This window comes from Emys orbicularis, chromosome 14 (genome assembly GCF_028017835.1).
Source record: "Emys orbicularis isolate rEmyOrb1 chromosome 14, rEmyOrb1.hap1, whole genome shotgun sequence".
NCBI lineage: Eukaryota > Metazoa > Chordata > Testudines > Emydidae > Emys > Emys orbicularis.
In genome coordinates, this window is record NC_088696.1 from 26,139,190 (window position 1) to 26,155,016 (window position 15,827).

The following is a 15,827-nucleotide window of genomic DNA, read 5'->3' on the forward strand; positions in this document are numbered from 1 at the left end:
TAATCTGTGCAGATAAGTAAATCTCTGCATTTTTAAAACCTTGCCAACATTGCAAGTCCCATCTTGGAATGACAGCAAGCCATAAGAAGCTTTCATTGCCTAATAAGAGATGGAGTGCCCAAACATTCACATGATCAGTGTGAACAGACTTGGAATTCAAAATGAAAATGAAGTCAGAGATACAATTGGAAAAGAAACCAGAGGAGAGAAGGCAAGGTTTGTGAGACTGCTGGAGAAGGAAGAGATCATCTTGTGATTTTTCTCAGAGGGCTAGGTCCTGCCTCCAGGTTTAATAATTGAGAAATGACTGCTGATACTGGTTTGCTGCAGGATATGCACCACATTAATGAGGCACATTAAAAATAGAGGCAGGATAAGAGCAGTTTTCCTTTTCTTCCAGTTCCGTAGTCATGCTGGAGTAATTAGTAGAAGTCTTTTGATGCTTGCCTTAGAATTATAGTACCCTTTAAACCTTTTCAGTTGTGTGTTTAAAACTTGGTAATGTAGAATTGTGCCCCAGAAATTTCACCACTTTTACTCTGGGAATTTCCTTAAAGCAGGTACCTGAGGGAAGTGTACTTCTCTGTCGGCAAAAGAAAATAAGGCATTAAATACAAAGTTATTTTAACTAGCAACACTGCTGTTGTCTCTCTTTCTGAAGGTTTCCTCTACTTTCATTGTTTATGTCTACACAGCAGCTGGGAGGATGCTTCCCATCTTGGGCAGACAGACATGCATAGCTCTACTCGACTTAGAGTGCAAAAAATATCAGAGTGGCCTCAGTAGCCTGGGTCGTGGCTTAAGCTAGTCACCTGAGTACGTACCCAGGGGGTTGGGCAGGATTGTTTTTGGGTGGGTAACTCAAGCTGCCACCTGTGCTGTCCCTGCCGCACTGCTATTTTTCGCATGCTAGTTTGAGCAGAGCTATGTATGTCTGTCTGCTTGTGCTGGGAAGCATCTTCCCAACTGCTGTGTAAACATACACATTATGTCTTGTCTACTTTCCCTGTTCTCTTCTTACACTGTGTGCTTCCAGTTGCCTTTGTGCCCTTCTTAACAACAAACACAAAGCACAAACCAAACTCTAAAGTCGTTTCACACCTCTGAGATAGGAGCCTTATATTCCACTCTGCTGTAATAACTGCTTTCATATTTTTTTGCAAACTGTCTACTTCAGAACTCTGATAACATTGCGTCATTAACCCAGAGAAAATCTGTGCGCTATCATTACTTATAGACTAACCTCTAAATAGTACAGAGAAATACTGTTAACTGTTTTCACTCTCATTTTCTGCTGTTAGATTTTAGATGCTGTTAGCCTGGAGGAGCGATTCAAGATGACTATACCATTGCTTGTTAGACAGATTGAAGGCCTGAAGCTGCTTCAAAAAACCAGAAAACCCAAACAGGATGATGATAAAAGGGTATGGACTTTTAAACATGGGATTCTCAAATGCGCTTCATGGTTTGGGCAGAGAGGAATAATTTAATTAAATATAGGGTCTCATTTTCAAAAATGGCATCTAAAATTGAACCCACAATCATTCACATTTAATTTCTGTGACCATAATTTTTCATATCCAGGTAATAACCTGTATAAAATGTCCAACTCCCATATTCTACACAAGATGGCTATTTATTTAGATTTTTAGTAAACCATATAAAAGCACCTAAGCAAAGGCTTTAAGCACATTTGACATCCATTAAAAAACAATCAAATTGTCTTGAACAGAATCATTTCATGACCCAATTTGCTTGTGCAAATTCTGTTTGCACTATCTAAAACTTTAGAAGTGAAAAATTGAGTAGTTTTAAAGCTCGTGTTGAGGCCTCTTTCAGAATGAGACCTTTATTGTCCAATAGTATGAGAATAAAATTGTTACTTCTGAATGAAACAAGCATTGAGACCTGTAGTTTTCCAAAACATGGTAGTCTGATCACATATATTAGTATATATACAACCATGTTTAATGATGAACAATTACTTTTATGGGACTTGAGGGGGGAAAAGTAAGAGCCCTGTTTACTCACTGTGAAGATTAGTCTTATTCAGTTATTATTGTGGGCTATAATGCAGAGATTTTAAAAGTATAATTAATAACACCTTCAAATTTCTTTCTTGTCTTCTAGTATCCAATAGGTATGGCTGGTTAATTAGTGTATTTTTGTAAACTGGTACCGTAAGATAAATATGTTTCTTTACTTTAATAATCATGAGATCATATTTAGAACAGGTTAATAAAGTCATAGATTTTAATACTAGAAGGGACCATTATAACTGTCTAGTCTGACTTTCAGCGTAAAACAAGCCAAAGAACCTCACCCAATAAATTATGCGTCAAGCCCTTAACTTCAGTTTAAACCACAGCTTATCTTCTAAAAAATATTTGTGCGCCATTCTATGCTTCTGTTTTCCGCTTCTTAGGTTGTAGCTATTCGTCCAATTCGGAGGATCAATCACATTCCAGGTATTGCAGAAGATGAAGAGGAGGATGAAGATCATGATGACATTGTCATGCTAGAAAAGAAAATTAGAACATCCAGTATGCCAGAGCAAGCTCTTAAAGTTTGTGTAAAAGAAATAAAAAGGTAGGTGATAAAATCTCTGTAATAGTGAGGTTTTCCAGAGTTTATTAATTGACTTTAAATTTCCAATTGGCCATTCTTGCCATAGCCTGTCTTCCTCTTGAGAGGTCATATTTTTGTAGGTTTTTGATTATGTTGGGAAATTAAAAAAAAAAAATTTACATTTCAAGCAGAACAGAGTTGTTTTTCCGTAGTGTTAATGTCATCATTTTCATAGTTTAAAAAAAAGTGTTTATAAATAAGAGGAAACCTGAAGAAAGCCCCTAAATGATGATTAAGAATCAGTATAACTTTACACTAAAAACTTAAAGCCTCTCTAAACCTTCATTGCTTAGAAAACAGATAACATGCTCAAGCTTTAAACCTATGTTTATGATGATGTTAGTGCTTGGCTGTGGTGATGTGCTGTTAAAAATCTATATAACATTCAGAGATGTGGAACAGTCTCAAAAACTTTAAAATAAGGAGGATGGACTTTATCATTAAGTCATGCTGATGAAAATAATGTATGGGATTCTCTTAGATAAAGGGCCAAAAGATTTAATTTCCTTTATTTAAAAAAAAAAACCACTAAGTGCAATTATATTTTCGTGGGTTAATAGAAATAATAATTGCACAAAAAGCTATGTTAATAGCATGTTGTTCAGGTTGCAAATCGGGCACTCAGAAGTTAGGAAATGCCAGAATAAAGGTTGCGTCTGCAATTTATTTTCACAAAATCCCTGTGACGTGAGGGAATGGTATTATCCCAGTTTTACACTTGGGGAGCTGAGGCTCAGAGACATTAAGGTCAAAAATATCCACTAATTTTGGACAATTTGGGAAACTAGGACCTGACTTATTAGAGTAGTTGGCATTATACATCTTCCATTAGCTTCAGTTGCGAGCGCTCTGCACTTCTGCAAATGAGGCACCAGGGTCTCCCGTTGGGCAACCAGAAAATTAGGAAAACATATGTGGCCACCTGTGAAGAGTTTGGTTAAATTGAAAAAAGGGTCTTATAATTGTAAGTGTTGGGGCAAACTTAATAATAGCTGATGCCACTAGCCTGCCCTATAATACTCATATATAATACTTTTCATCAGGAGATCTCAGTACTTTACAATGAAGACAAACCTCATTATCCTCCTTTTATAGTAGAGAAAAGGAGGCAAGGAGAGGTGAAGTGACTTATCCAAGGTCACCTAGCAGGCCAGTGAACAATCTGGGATTGGAATCCAGGTCTCCTGAGTCCCAGTCCAGTGCTCTATCCACTAGGGCAGTGGTTTTCCAACTTTTTTTCTGGGGACCCAGTTGAAGAAAATTGTTGATGCCCGTGAGCCAACGGAGCTGGGGATGAGGGGCTCGGGGTTTGGGGGGGGCTCAGGGCTGGGGCAGGGGATTGGGTCGCGGATTTACCTCCGGCGGCTCCTGGTCAGTGGTGCAGCCAGGGTGCAGAGACAGGCTTCCTGCCTGTTCTGGCATCGTGGATCGCGCTGTGCCCCGGAAGCAGCCAGCAGCAGGTCCGGCTCCTAGGCCGAGGCACGTAAGTGGCTCCACGCAGGCCAGCGAGTGCGCAGCCGGTGCTTGGGGCAGGGGCAGCGCATGGAGCCCCGTGGCCCCCACTGCCTAGAAGCCGGACCCGCTGCTGGCCGCTTCTGGGGCGCAGCGTTTGTTGGAACAGGTAGGCACTAGCCTGCCATAGCTGGGCAGCACTGCCGACAGGACTTTTAACGTCACAGTCGGCGGTGCAGACCAAAGCCATTAGGGTCCCTGGTTGCTGAGCAGGGCGACCCAGTGCCTTACATGCCACGGCCCAGTACTGGGTCATGACCCAAACTTTGAAAAATACTGCACTAGGGAACACTTTTGGCTTCTGGGCATCTATTTCTCTTTATTAAAATAGGAAATTACAATCAAATTTGAGATTTCTAAATTAATTAGTAGATAAAGAAAATGCAGTGGATAACAGCCTGCTAGGATTTCAGTAAGGGTATAGATAAAAATGATACATAAATAAAAATCCATTAAGGTAGAAATAAGGAGGGAAACCTTTAGGGATACATTTCTAAAGGGCTGATTCTCTGCCTCTTTTTTTGCACCTGCATTTTTGAACACTCCAACTTGGGTATTTTGCCCACAGTTCTTTCTGGTGACATCTGACTCCCTGATTTTTGGCTCACAGTCAGTTACTTAGAGGCATAGCTACTAAGTTGCATCTGCATTCCATTTGCACCTGCACACAGCTAATAGAAGATTTTGAACTAGCTTCAGGTGAGAGGTTGTTTTTTTTTTTTTTTCCAAAGATGTGCAGTGGAATAGACGTCAAGAAGGATGATCAAGGCTCCATCACTGCAGATATTAAAGAACAGATTCAGGATGGGTATATGTTAGTGAGGTCTTGAAAAACAGAGACAAACGAGTATCTGGTGATAGTACTACTGCCCAGTCTTGGCTTAGGGAGGTACCTTATTATTGGGCACGTATGGTGCATAAACACGAGAAACGTTTTCGACACCTACAGCAATGTGGCACGTCTGGTTAATTTTTTTTTTTTTTTTTTTTTTTTGAGATTTCTCATCAATGTAAATGTGAGGGAGAGCCTCTGCTTGTTCGTGCTAGTTATACAAAGATGCTGTTTTCATGCATGACTCACAATAGGTCTGGGTGAATTTTTTTTGGTAAATATTAAATTTGTCAGAAAATACATTTCTTGGGGCATCGTAACTATTTGCAAATTCAGGTGGAATTTGACAAATAGCTTTGGCTAAAAAAAAAGAAAATAAAAAGTCAAAATAATTGATCATTTTGAAATAAAGCATTTTGAAACAATGTTTTGTTTAGAAATTTAGCATATTCATTTAAAAAACAAAAAAGGTTTAAAAAAAGCTGAAAACTAAACAAAAAACATTTGGTCTTTTTTTCTTTCTTTCTTTTTGGTTTAGTTTCTGTGAGTGTATGTGAGAAATATTTCAGTTTTGGTTAGAACCGAACTGAAATGTTGTTCAGGTTTTTCCAGTTCAGACCCAAATCAGAAAAAACCCACAATCTTATAATTCATGCAATAGAACTCTGCTTCATTTCTTAGCATTAAGATTTTCAGTGTAGTAAATAGGAATGCTGTGGACCTCCATGTACCAGATATAGGTTTTATGGTAGGAGGAAAAACTCTCAGCTCAAACTTACTATCTCCTTGATACACATCTACTAAATATGTGTACTTTCAGATTAAAGAAAATGCCTCAATCAATGCCAGAATATGCCTTGACCAGAAATTATTTGGAACTAATGGTGGAACTTCCATGGAACAAAAGTACAAAAGGTAAATGCCTGTTAGACCTTCTTTGGTGCTGATTGTCTGTCAAAGAGAAATTCCAGGAAAAGTATCTGGCAATTAAATACCGTGGTACCTAACTGGGTCTGTCTTGTAAATTCTTGTTGCATGGTCTGATAGCAGAAATACCCTTAGTGTGCTAATTTGGTTTTTAAAATAAATTATTCTTAACCCGGTAAAACAAATCAAAGTGACTATGAAATGTAACTCACGTGTACATCAGAAAAACGATGATTAGAGGATCACTGAGTGAAAGGATTTGATCTGATCGCTGCCTAATTTTTCTTATTTTATTGATGTCATGTATTTCGTTTTTCCTTAGATTTTTTCACATTGTAAAGTTATTAAAGCACGTAGGTTAATGTTTTTTTAAGTGATTATTGTTGATATTCTCTTAGAAATTCACAGCATATTCTGCCTGTTTAATGAGTTTACATTTGGCACTCATTCATTTCCCTTAAAAAAAAAAAAAACAGCAACAAAACTTTAGACTAGATGACTTCTTTATGAAGAACAGGTCACTGAAGCCAACATTGTTTTGCCTTGTGTGTCTCCTTGTTGCTTTAAGCATCACCGAAGATATGCAAACAGCTGAGGAAATAGGTCTGTTATTTAAATCAGTGGTTCTCAACCAGGGATACGTGTATGGGTCTTCCAGCAGGTACATCAACTCATCTAGATATTTGCCTAGTTTTACAACAGGCTACATAAAAAGCACTAGCAAAATCAGTACAAACTAAAATTTCATGCAGACAATGATTTGTTTATACTGCTCTATATACTATACACTGAAATGTAAGTACAATATTTATATTCAAATTGATTTATTTATAATAATATGGTAAAAATGAGAAAGTAAGTAATTTTTCAGTAATAGTGTGCTGTGACACTTCCGTTATTTTATGTCTGATTTTTGTAAGCAAGTAGTTTTTAAATGAGGTGAAACTTGGGGGTATGCAGGACAAATCAGACTTCTGAATGGGATACAGTAGTCTGGAAAGGTTGAGAGCCACTGATTTAAATGAAGTCTGTCTGACAAGGTAGTTTCCACTGTTTTGTAAAATAATTTTGTTTCCACATTTTTGTAGGAACCTCACAGAAGCTTGACAAAGAAATCTGTTTCCTTGCTGAATTTTTATTCAAATATTTGGTTACAGAGAGAGCTCCATGAGATGTATATCTTGTTTTCATCAGGGTTCCAGTAGGAGAACAGTTGACAGTCTTACTCCAGGACATGTTCTGTATGGTATAAACAGCAGAATGTGGGTCACTTATAGCTTAGGTGAACCATGTTACAAAACATGCTAATTTACATGCTGTTAAACATGGTAGCGCTAGTGTAGGCAGAAACTGTTGGGTCAGCTGTTCATAGTTAAAACCTCAAAAAATCATCTTATTTTGCGTTGACAGTGTTAGTTAAGAGATTAAAAGTTTCTAAAACCTAGACATTGCTGACGCCTGTTAAAGTGGACCAGTTAGTTTATTCTAGTAGTTTGGGACTGCAATGCAAAGGCCACGTCTACACTGTGAGCTAGGGGTATGAGCCCCGGCTTGTGTACGGATAGTTGCATTAGCATGAGTATAGTTTAGCTGTGGTACCACTGGCAGCAGCAGTGGAGGCATGTGCTGAGTGCAGACCTGCCTGAAACTGGTGGGTACGTACTCGGTATGGGTAAGCCACGCCTCTGCTGCCGCTATCCATACTACCATTGCCATACTGTTGTTTATAACTGCACTGGCTCGATGAGAGAGAGAGAGTTTGAGCATGTGTACACGAGAATGGGAATCACACCTCTAGCTCGTAGCGTGGACATAGCCTTAAAAGTCAGCCTCTCAGAGTCTGTTTTGGATTGCGGCACTTTAAAATTAATAGTCTGTGTTGAGCAAATATTATATTTTCAGTCTACATTTGGAAAAAGGGAGCGTACAGTAAATACTCTGTAAAAGTGAACAGGGGATGGATCACTCAATAAATTGTTCATTCCCTCTGAAACATCTGGCACTGACCACTGTTGGAAGACAGAATATTGGGCTAGATGGACCATTACTCTGACCCAGTATGGCCATTCTTATGTTCTGATCTTCTGAAGTCCTGAGAGTTTGCTTGGATTTGCTCAGCTGAATATAGAGTATTTCTACTAATAAATGTTTTAGTAGGTTAGAGTTCTGTGCTCCATTTGCTGATTCTACAGCAGCTTTCAGCTAATGCATTCACAAAGTTGGGCTGATGACACTGATGAGGCTAGTGCCCAAAATGGATATTTTAGTATGACTGAGTGATTTATAAGTTGAAGTTCTTCTTTGTAGTGATTTCATCTAGTTTTTAAATACAGAGTGACTGAAAGTTAGTCAACTGAAAACTAGAAAAGGACAATTTCAGTTGCAATATAAAGAATTTTATCATTCTAAATAAAAACTTGTGGCTCTAAAACTAAACTGAAAAAAATACTTAGCAAGGTTCTTTCAGCTACCATGATCAACTTGCATTTACTTTGGCACTACACAGCCCTACATCTCACTGCATTATTGATGTTACTATACAGTACTCTGATTTTTTTCATATTTAATATCTGCCTGGGAATATAAATGTTTTCAAAGCATGCTGTGTTGTTTGAAATTTATTTACAATCTGAGCCACAGGAGTCTCTGAATTCTCCTGGTGGAATGTTTAACTACATCTGTTACTTCTCTACTTTCCAAAAGGACACCATGCTGAAGATGGCTTGAATCTTGTCACCTTGGACAAATGTGCTGGCTTTGCAATCACAGGCATGCAGTGTACTATATGTACACATACATCCTGTGCCTATATGCACTAACACATTCACAGTAGTGTATTAGAAACCTGAGAAATACAATTATACTTGTATTTTTGCCCCCTCAGTGGCTTTTTAAGAAAATATCACATGGTTCTTAAAGAGAATGTCTATGCATTTTAAATGTAAAATATTTTTTCTCATAAGGGAATATGTGGGACATATAGTATCTCAGGACTGACACGTTATTTATTTGCCTAAGGTCAAAACACTTTCTGTGGCAAAGCTGCACTTTATCAGAAGATATTATCTCTGGCTTTTTCTCCAGTTGCTGCCTCTTTGCTTTTCATGCCAATAGTAATACTTACATGGCAGCTTTTGTCCAAGGAACTCAGTACTTTATAAATGTTAACACATTACTGTGAAATAGGTATGGGATATGTAAGGAACCCCTTCATGCACCATTCAAATGGAGCTGTCTGGAATTTGGCCAGGACACTGGAGTAAAACCTCAACTCTTACATAAAGTGGAATTTAATGACGACAACTGGTCAGGCTCTCCAATTTGTCTCTCTTAAAAGATGGCAGCTGCAGGGCCGCCCACAGGATTCAGGGGGCCCGGGGCAAAGCAATTTCGGGGGGCCCCTTCCATTAAAAAAAAGTTGCAATACTATAGAATACTATATTCTCGTGGGGGCCCCTGTGGGGCCCAGGGCAAATTGCCCCACTTGCCCCCCGGGCAGCCCTGGGCAGCTGCAATACACCATTTTCAATCTTTAACATTGTGGCCCATTAGCTCAGAACTGGCTTTGGGCAAAGTACTGATTGTTGAATTGCTAATGCATCCTAAAACAAGTTGGTAATAATTGGAGGTATTCTGTCCAACCTGCTGAATCCTGCTCTGCTCAAGAGAGTTTAACAGCTTACAGCACTAGGTCACTGGAGGTAGATAGTAGAGGTGGGCTCCATGCAAAATCCTCGGTTTGGTCCAAATCTCTTCACATGAGGAAAGTTGTATATGGATAAGGATGTCCTAGATCAGGCTATGTCTCGTAGAAAGCAAGTGCTGGAAGAGCTCTGGCATTTATTTGTCACTTCTGGAATGGTCCCTCCTGCTTTTTCCATCTTTGTTTGTTTCTGAGTAACATAGTTTCAGGATAACTGCACTTGCATCTTCCACCTCTCCATTCTCCCCCAAATCCTTGGTCCACTCCAGTAGTTCCCAGTCAGGTCTGAGGTCTCCTGTCAACACCTGTCTCTGTAGGGACACTTGTCCCACTGCCGTCCTTTGACCTGAAGGTTTTAAGGCTGCACAGCTCCCTGCCTTACATTGTGACATCACCAGCAAGTCATTTTAGATCCATGCTTTGCTTTCTCTGCGAGGACTGAACAAGTATTGCCAGCAATTGCAAGTTACCACACAGCGCTTTCTAAATAAGCATGTTTATTCTTAAGGTAAAAAACATCCTACACGCACCCTAAAAGCTTTCCAGAGGTCTCCTTTCAGTCTTATGGGGTCCTGGTAGGCCAAAGTCTTTCCAACCGTTCCACAAAGGTTGGGCCTAAACACCCCCTTTCCCTTCCCGCACCTTGGGCAGACAACTTTAAACACAGTCTTGTTAAGCCAAAAGCCCTTTCTTTGTCTCCCTGCTCTCTGGAAATCCAGTTTGAACCAGAATTTGCAAACCTCCCCCTGGGGTGGTGCCTCTCTGGAGGTGTTTACAATGTGAGTGATTCACCTTAATAACTCCCCTCTGTTTTAGTTCATGAAATAGCTGTGGTAACCCTTCACCTTGGAGTAGAACACAACCATACATACAGTCTCTGGTCCACAGTGATACATACACTTAATACAATGTGCTCCCTCAAAGATATTGCAGCTGCATGCAGTATTTGTCACACTGAGCAATTGCAAACACAGATTTTTTTGCGGGCCTGAATCTTTCCTCTTTGGTTTACACTGCTGTTATTCCATTGACTTAATTGAAATTACTCTTGGTTTATGTTGGCATAAGTAAAAGCACAGTCCTGCCCTTAGATTCATGTGATTTATTCCTTTATTGAAAATTATTCTGGAGGTAAAACTGCCTGAATCTCAGGTGACTGAGTACAACTTGGGTGTAGATGCAAGATTATGTATATAATGCTTAATTTAAAGATCAGTCATTGCCCTGGCTATCTGTTTTGATTGCTTTTAGATTGAGGGATTCTGTCATTGACTCCACTTAGAGCAAGATCAGGATGTGCCTTTGTTCATTTTAGAGTTTCACTACATTTTCAAATGTTGCTGGAATTGAGTGAGTATATAAACCAGCATTTGCATCTGCAATTGCCTGTGTGCATTCCCAGGGATATAACAGATGGTGTATATGTGCATAGTTTAGAGTCACAGTCACTTGAGTTCTTCTTCGAGTGCTTGCTCGTATCAATTCCAGTTAGGTGTGTGCGCGCGCCGCGTACACGGATGTCGGAAACTTTTTTCCTAGCAGCTACCCATCGGGCTGGCTGTGGAGCCCCCTGGAGTGGCGCCGATATGGTGCTCTATATATGACACTGCCGGCCCGACCCCCCTTCAGTTCCTTCTTTCTTCCTGTCACGGTTGTTGGAACAGTGGTCTCTTGTTATGCAGTACTCCCTAGCTATCTCTTATCTCTGTATATAGTTACCTTTGTTAGTTAATTGTTAGTAGTTATCTCTAGTGTTAAGTGTAGTATAGCAGTTGGGGGGAGAGGGGGGCTTCCCCTTCAACGAGTGCCCCATGGGGCTCTGGTGCATGCCGTCCCAGGGCTTCAAACCCTGCAGCTCCTGCGGCAAGCCTGTGCCCGCGGGCGATCCCCATGACTCCTGTCTTAGGTGTCTGGGAGAGGCCCACCAGGCTGACAAGTGTAAAATTTGCAAGGCGTTTAAACCTCGCACAAGAAAGGAGAGGGATATCCGCCTCAAGCAACTCTTCATGGTGTCTGCCCTCCGTCCCTCTCAAGATACGGGCCCGAGCGCCTCGGTGCGGAGCGCCCCCCCAGCGGTACCGTCTACAGCACCGTAAAAGGACTCGGCACGCCCTCCTAGGCGCCGATGATCTCCCGGAGCCCAGAAGCGCTCCCCCCGGCACTGCTCCCACTCCCCGGCCACCCGTAAAAAGCAGGCCATGGGAAGACCTCCTCAGAGGCCTGAAGCGGGCACTGTGGCCCCGACTGAGCAGAGCGCGGACCAGGCCCCTAAGATTGGCAAATCCTCCACTAGGCCTCAGTCTACACGGAGCAGTCCCACTCCACTGGGCCCCCTGCAAGCGGAGGAGGTCACGCTGCCCTCCACTCCGGATACCTTCGAGGCCGCTAGAGGGCTCATTGAAATGACTGCGCCTGTGTCTCCGATCTCGGGGCCTCCCCTAGCCCGAGCTCCTGTACCATCGAGGGGCAAACCGGCAATGTTTGGACTGTCCGCCCCCAGACCAGCATCATCGTGCCGCTCTGAGTCCCGGAGCCGTTCCGAGTCCAGGCACCGCACGTACCCTACGTGCCGGTCTGACTCGCAGCACTGGTCTCGCAGCCCCGACCCTTGGTGCCGTTCCCGCTCAAGGTGGTCGTCGGCTGACAGGTCGTGGTCCTACTCGAGGTCCAGATCGCGCTCTGAGACCTCGCAGCACCACTTGGACCGACATCACTCTGCGCACCGCTCCCCATCGTGGCACCGAGACTCGTCAAGTTGCTGACCATGGCACCGCTCTCCGGCACAGTGCAGATCCCCGGCTTGGCACCGGTCTCCATCCCGGGACCGGTCCCCACCACGGCACTGGTCCCCTACATGACGATGATCTCCATTGCGGCACCTGTCTCCGTCGCGGCACCGCTCCCCTGTATGGCACCGGTCTCCATCGCGGCACCGCTCCCCGGCATGGTACCAGTCGTGGTCACCCCTTAATTGTCGCTCTCCTTCAAGGCGGGGCCCATCTTCTCGGCGCCTATCGTCTTCATGGCAGCGCTCCCCATATCGACACTGATCACCACATGAACCTCGCTACTCCCCGCGACACCCATCCCGCTCGTCAGGGGACGCGGTGCCTTCCTTGGTGCACTCGTGCACCGCTTCCCCTTGGCCATCGCGCTCCCAGTCTCCCTCCATTAGGTCGGGTAGAGCATCAGGGGCTTCAGACATACACCAATTGGGCCCGGCAACCCCAGTGGCAATTCTGGACCCCCTGGGCATGCCATCAGGCCCAGGGTGCCCCCCCCCCAATCCCCGGGTGTCCCTCCGCCGTCATGCTCAGGTACCCGGCCCCCTGAGGCAACCCTCAGCCACCCCCCTTCAGACCCAGCACAAACTCTGGAACCAGCCCCACCTGTTGTGGAGGCTACCCCCGGTGCTCAGGAAGACCCGGACCCAACAGACCAGGGGGCTATTTCGGACCCGGCTCTCCCGGTAGCATCTTCCTCGTCTTCCCCTGATGAGGCTGTGGCAGGCACGTCCACATCCGGCCCACCTCCTATGAACTTCAGAGCCCTACAGGAGCTTCTCCAGCGAGTGGCCCTGAACATGAACCTCCAAGTGGAGGAGGTTGTGGAAGATGAGGATCCTATGGTGGACATCTTAGGTCCAGGGTGGCTTTGCTGATGAACAAAACGATTCAATCCAATGCCAAAACAGTTTGGCAAACTTCGGCCTCCATTCCCCCCACGGCCAAGGGAGTTGAAAGGAAGTACTATGTCCCCACCAAGGGGTATGAATACATCTTTACCCATCCAGCCCCATGTTTCCTCGTGGTGGATGCGGTAAATGAAAAATGCAGGGTCAACAGGGGCCCGCCCCTAAATCAAAGGATGCTAAATGACTGGATATCTTTGGGAGGAGGGTTTATTTCCCTTTGGATCGCTAATCAACTCGTGATCCTCAGCAGATACAACTACAACTCGTGGTCTGTGATCCTAAAGTTCCAGGAGCTCCTTCCATTCAAGTCACGCACGGAGCTGGGGGCCATTGCTGAGGAGGGCAGACTAGTGGCTCGCACTTCTCTCCAAGGCTCCCTCGATGCCATGGATGCGGCAGCACGTACTCTGGCATCTGGCATCACCATGCGACAAAACGCCTGGCTCCAGTCATCAGGTCTTCCACCTGAAGTACAACAGATGATCCAGGATCTTCCATTCGACGGTCAAGGCTTATTCGCCGAGCAAACTGATTCGAGACTGCATACCCTGAAAGATTCGCAAAACACCACTAAATCTTTAGTCATGCATACCCTGGCAACTCAAAGAAAGCCGTTCAAGCCTCAGCCCACCCAACAGCGCTCCTTCCCTGCCAGACCCAGACAGGACTTCTCCCACAGGAGGAACAGATACTCTCGGCGTAGGCCATCACATCTTCCTCCTGGGCAGGGCCAGGGGCAGTCCAAGCCCCCGGCCCGGACCCTAAGCGCCCATTTTGAAGATGCGCACGAGGACGGATTACCAGTCCACAACCTGGTCAGCTGTCCTCCCTTTCTGAACCGTCTGTCCCGTTTCTACCGTGCCTGGTCCCTTATTATATCGGACTGATGGGTCCGCCACACGGTAGAGGCGGGATATTCTATTCACTTCTGTTCCATCCCACCCTCCCACCCTCCTTGCCCATCCCTCTTCAGGGACCCCTCTCACGAGCAACTTCTTATTCAAGAGATGTAGGCACTTCTCGCACTAGGAGCGGTGGAGGAGGTGCCTCGGGAGCTCAGGGGTAAGGGTTTCTACTCACATTACTTCCTCGTCCCCAAGGCGAAAGGAGGCCTAAGGCCCATTCTGGACCTCAGGGAGCCCAACAAACGTATTGTCAACTTGAAGTTCCACGTGGTCTCCTTGGCCACGATCATTCCCTCATTGGATCCGGGAGACTGATACGCCGCCCTCGATATGAAAGACGCTTACTTTCACATTTCAATCACCCCGTCCCACAGACGTTTTCTCGGTTTCGTGGTGAACAAGATGCACTATCAGTTCACAGCCCTCCCATTCGGCCTGTGCACAGCCCCTCGTGTCTTCACCAAATGTATGGCGGTCGTGGCAGCTTTTCTTTGCCGACATCACATACACGTCTACCCGTACCTAGACTGGCTCATACGGGGCTGATCTCGCCAGCAAGTTCAGTCTCAGGTGCAGATGGTCACAGATACGTTCGACCACTTGGGCATCATGTTGAATGTCAGCAAGTCTGTTCTCACCCCAACCCGAACAATAGAGTTTATCGGGGCAGTCCTGGATGCAAACCAAGCGAGAGCGTTTCTCCCAGAGGCCCGACGTCCGGCCCTTGCGAACATAATCACCGACCTTTGCAGGTTCCCCACTACCACAACGAGGCAGTGTCTCGAGTTGCTAGGTCATATGGCATCCTGCACCTACGTGGTGTAGCACGCCAAACTGAGACTCAGGCCCCTACGGACGTGGTTGGCGTCCGTGTATCGCCCGGGCCGTGACAACCTGGACATGGTGCTCACAGTCCCAAGCCATGTGTTGCTCATATCTATTCCATTCCCCCCCGACCTTCCCCTCTGTCGGAGTAGCCGGCAAGAAGGAACTGAATGGGGGTCGGGCCGGCAGGGTCATATATAGAGCACCATATCGGCGCCACTCCAGGTGGCTCCACAGCCAGCCCGACGGGTAGCTGCTAGGGAAAAAGTTTCCGATGTCCGTGCACGTGGCGCACGTGCACAGCTAACTGGAATAGATATGAGCAACACATCTCGAAGAACAAGTTACAGAAAAGGTGAGTAACTGTTTTTTCTTAGAAAAAGAGTCTGAAATGTGGCCATTTACAATAGTAAGCAAATTTTATCAATTGCATTTCAGAAACAATGCTTTAATCTTTAAAGGGAAATTATGCTGATCTCCTTATTTTGGTGCTTGACAGATCGTTTGGATATTCGTGCAGCTAGAATTCTTCTGGACAATGACCATTATGCCATGGAGAAGTTGAAGAAGAGAGTTTTGGAGTATTTAGCTGTCAGACAACTTAAAAACAACCTAAAGGGACCCATCCTTTGTTTTGTGGGTCCCCCTGGAGTTGGTAAAACTAGCGTGGGAAGATCTGTTGCGAAAACCCTGGGCCGAGAGTTCCATAGGATTGCCTTGGGAGGAGTATGTGATCAGTCTGACATGCGAGGTCACAGGTAATTTTATCTTTGTTTCATACTGGTAATTCCATCTCCCCCC

General features: G+C 44.4%; 1 protein-coding gene across 2 annotated transcripts in view; it reads left to right on the top strand.

Moving 5' to 3' along the window:
* Positions 1-15,827, top strand: part of LONP2 (lon peptidase 2, peroxisomal) — an 83,039-nt gene that overhangs the window by 10,289 nt on the left and 56,923 nt on the right. For both annotated transcript variants that reach the window (XM_065416470.1, XM_065416471.1), the window contains 4 exons: positions 1,302-1,424; positions 2,426-2,589; positions 5,793-5,887; positions 15,526-15,784. In XM_065416470.1, coding sequence (XP_065272542.1) covers positions 1,302-1,424; positions 2,426-2,589; positions 5,793-5,887; positions 15,526-15,784 — 641 coding nt within the window. The remainder of the gene's footprint in view (positions 1-1,301; positions 1,425-2,425; positions 2,590-5,792; positions 5,888-15,525; positions 15,785-15,827) is intronic.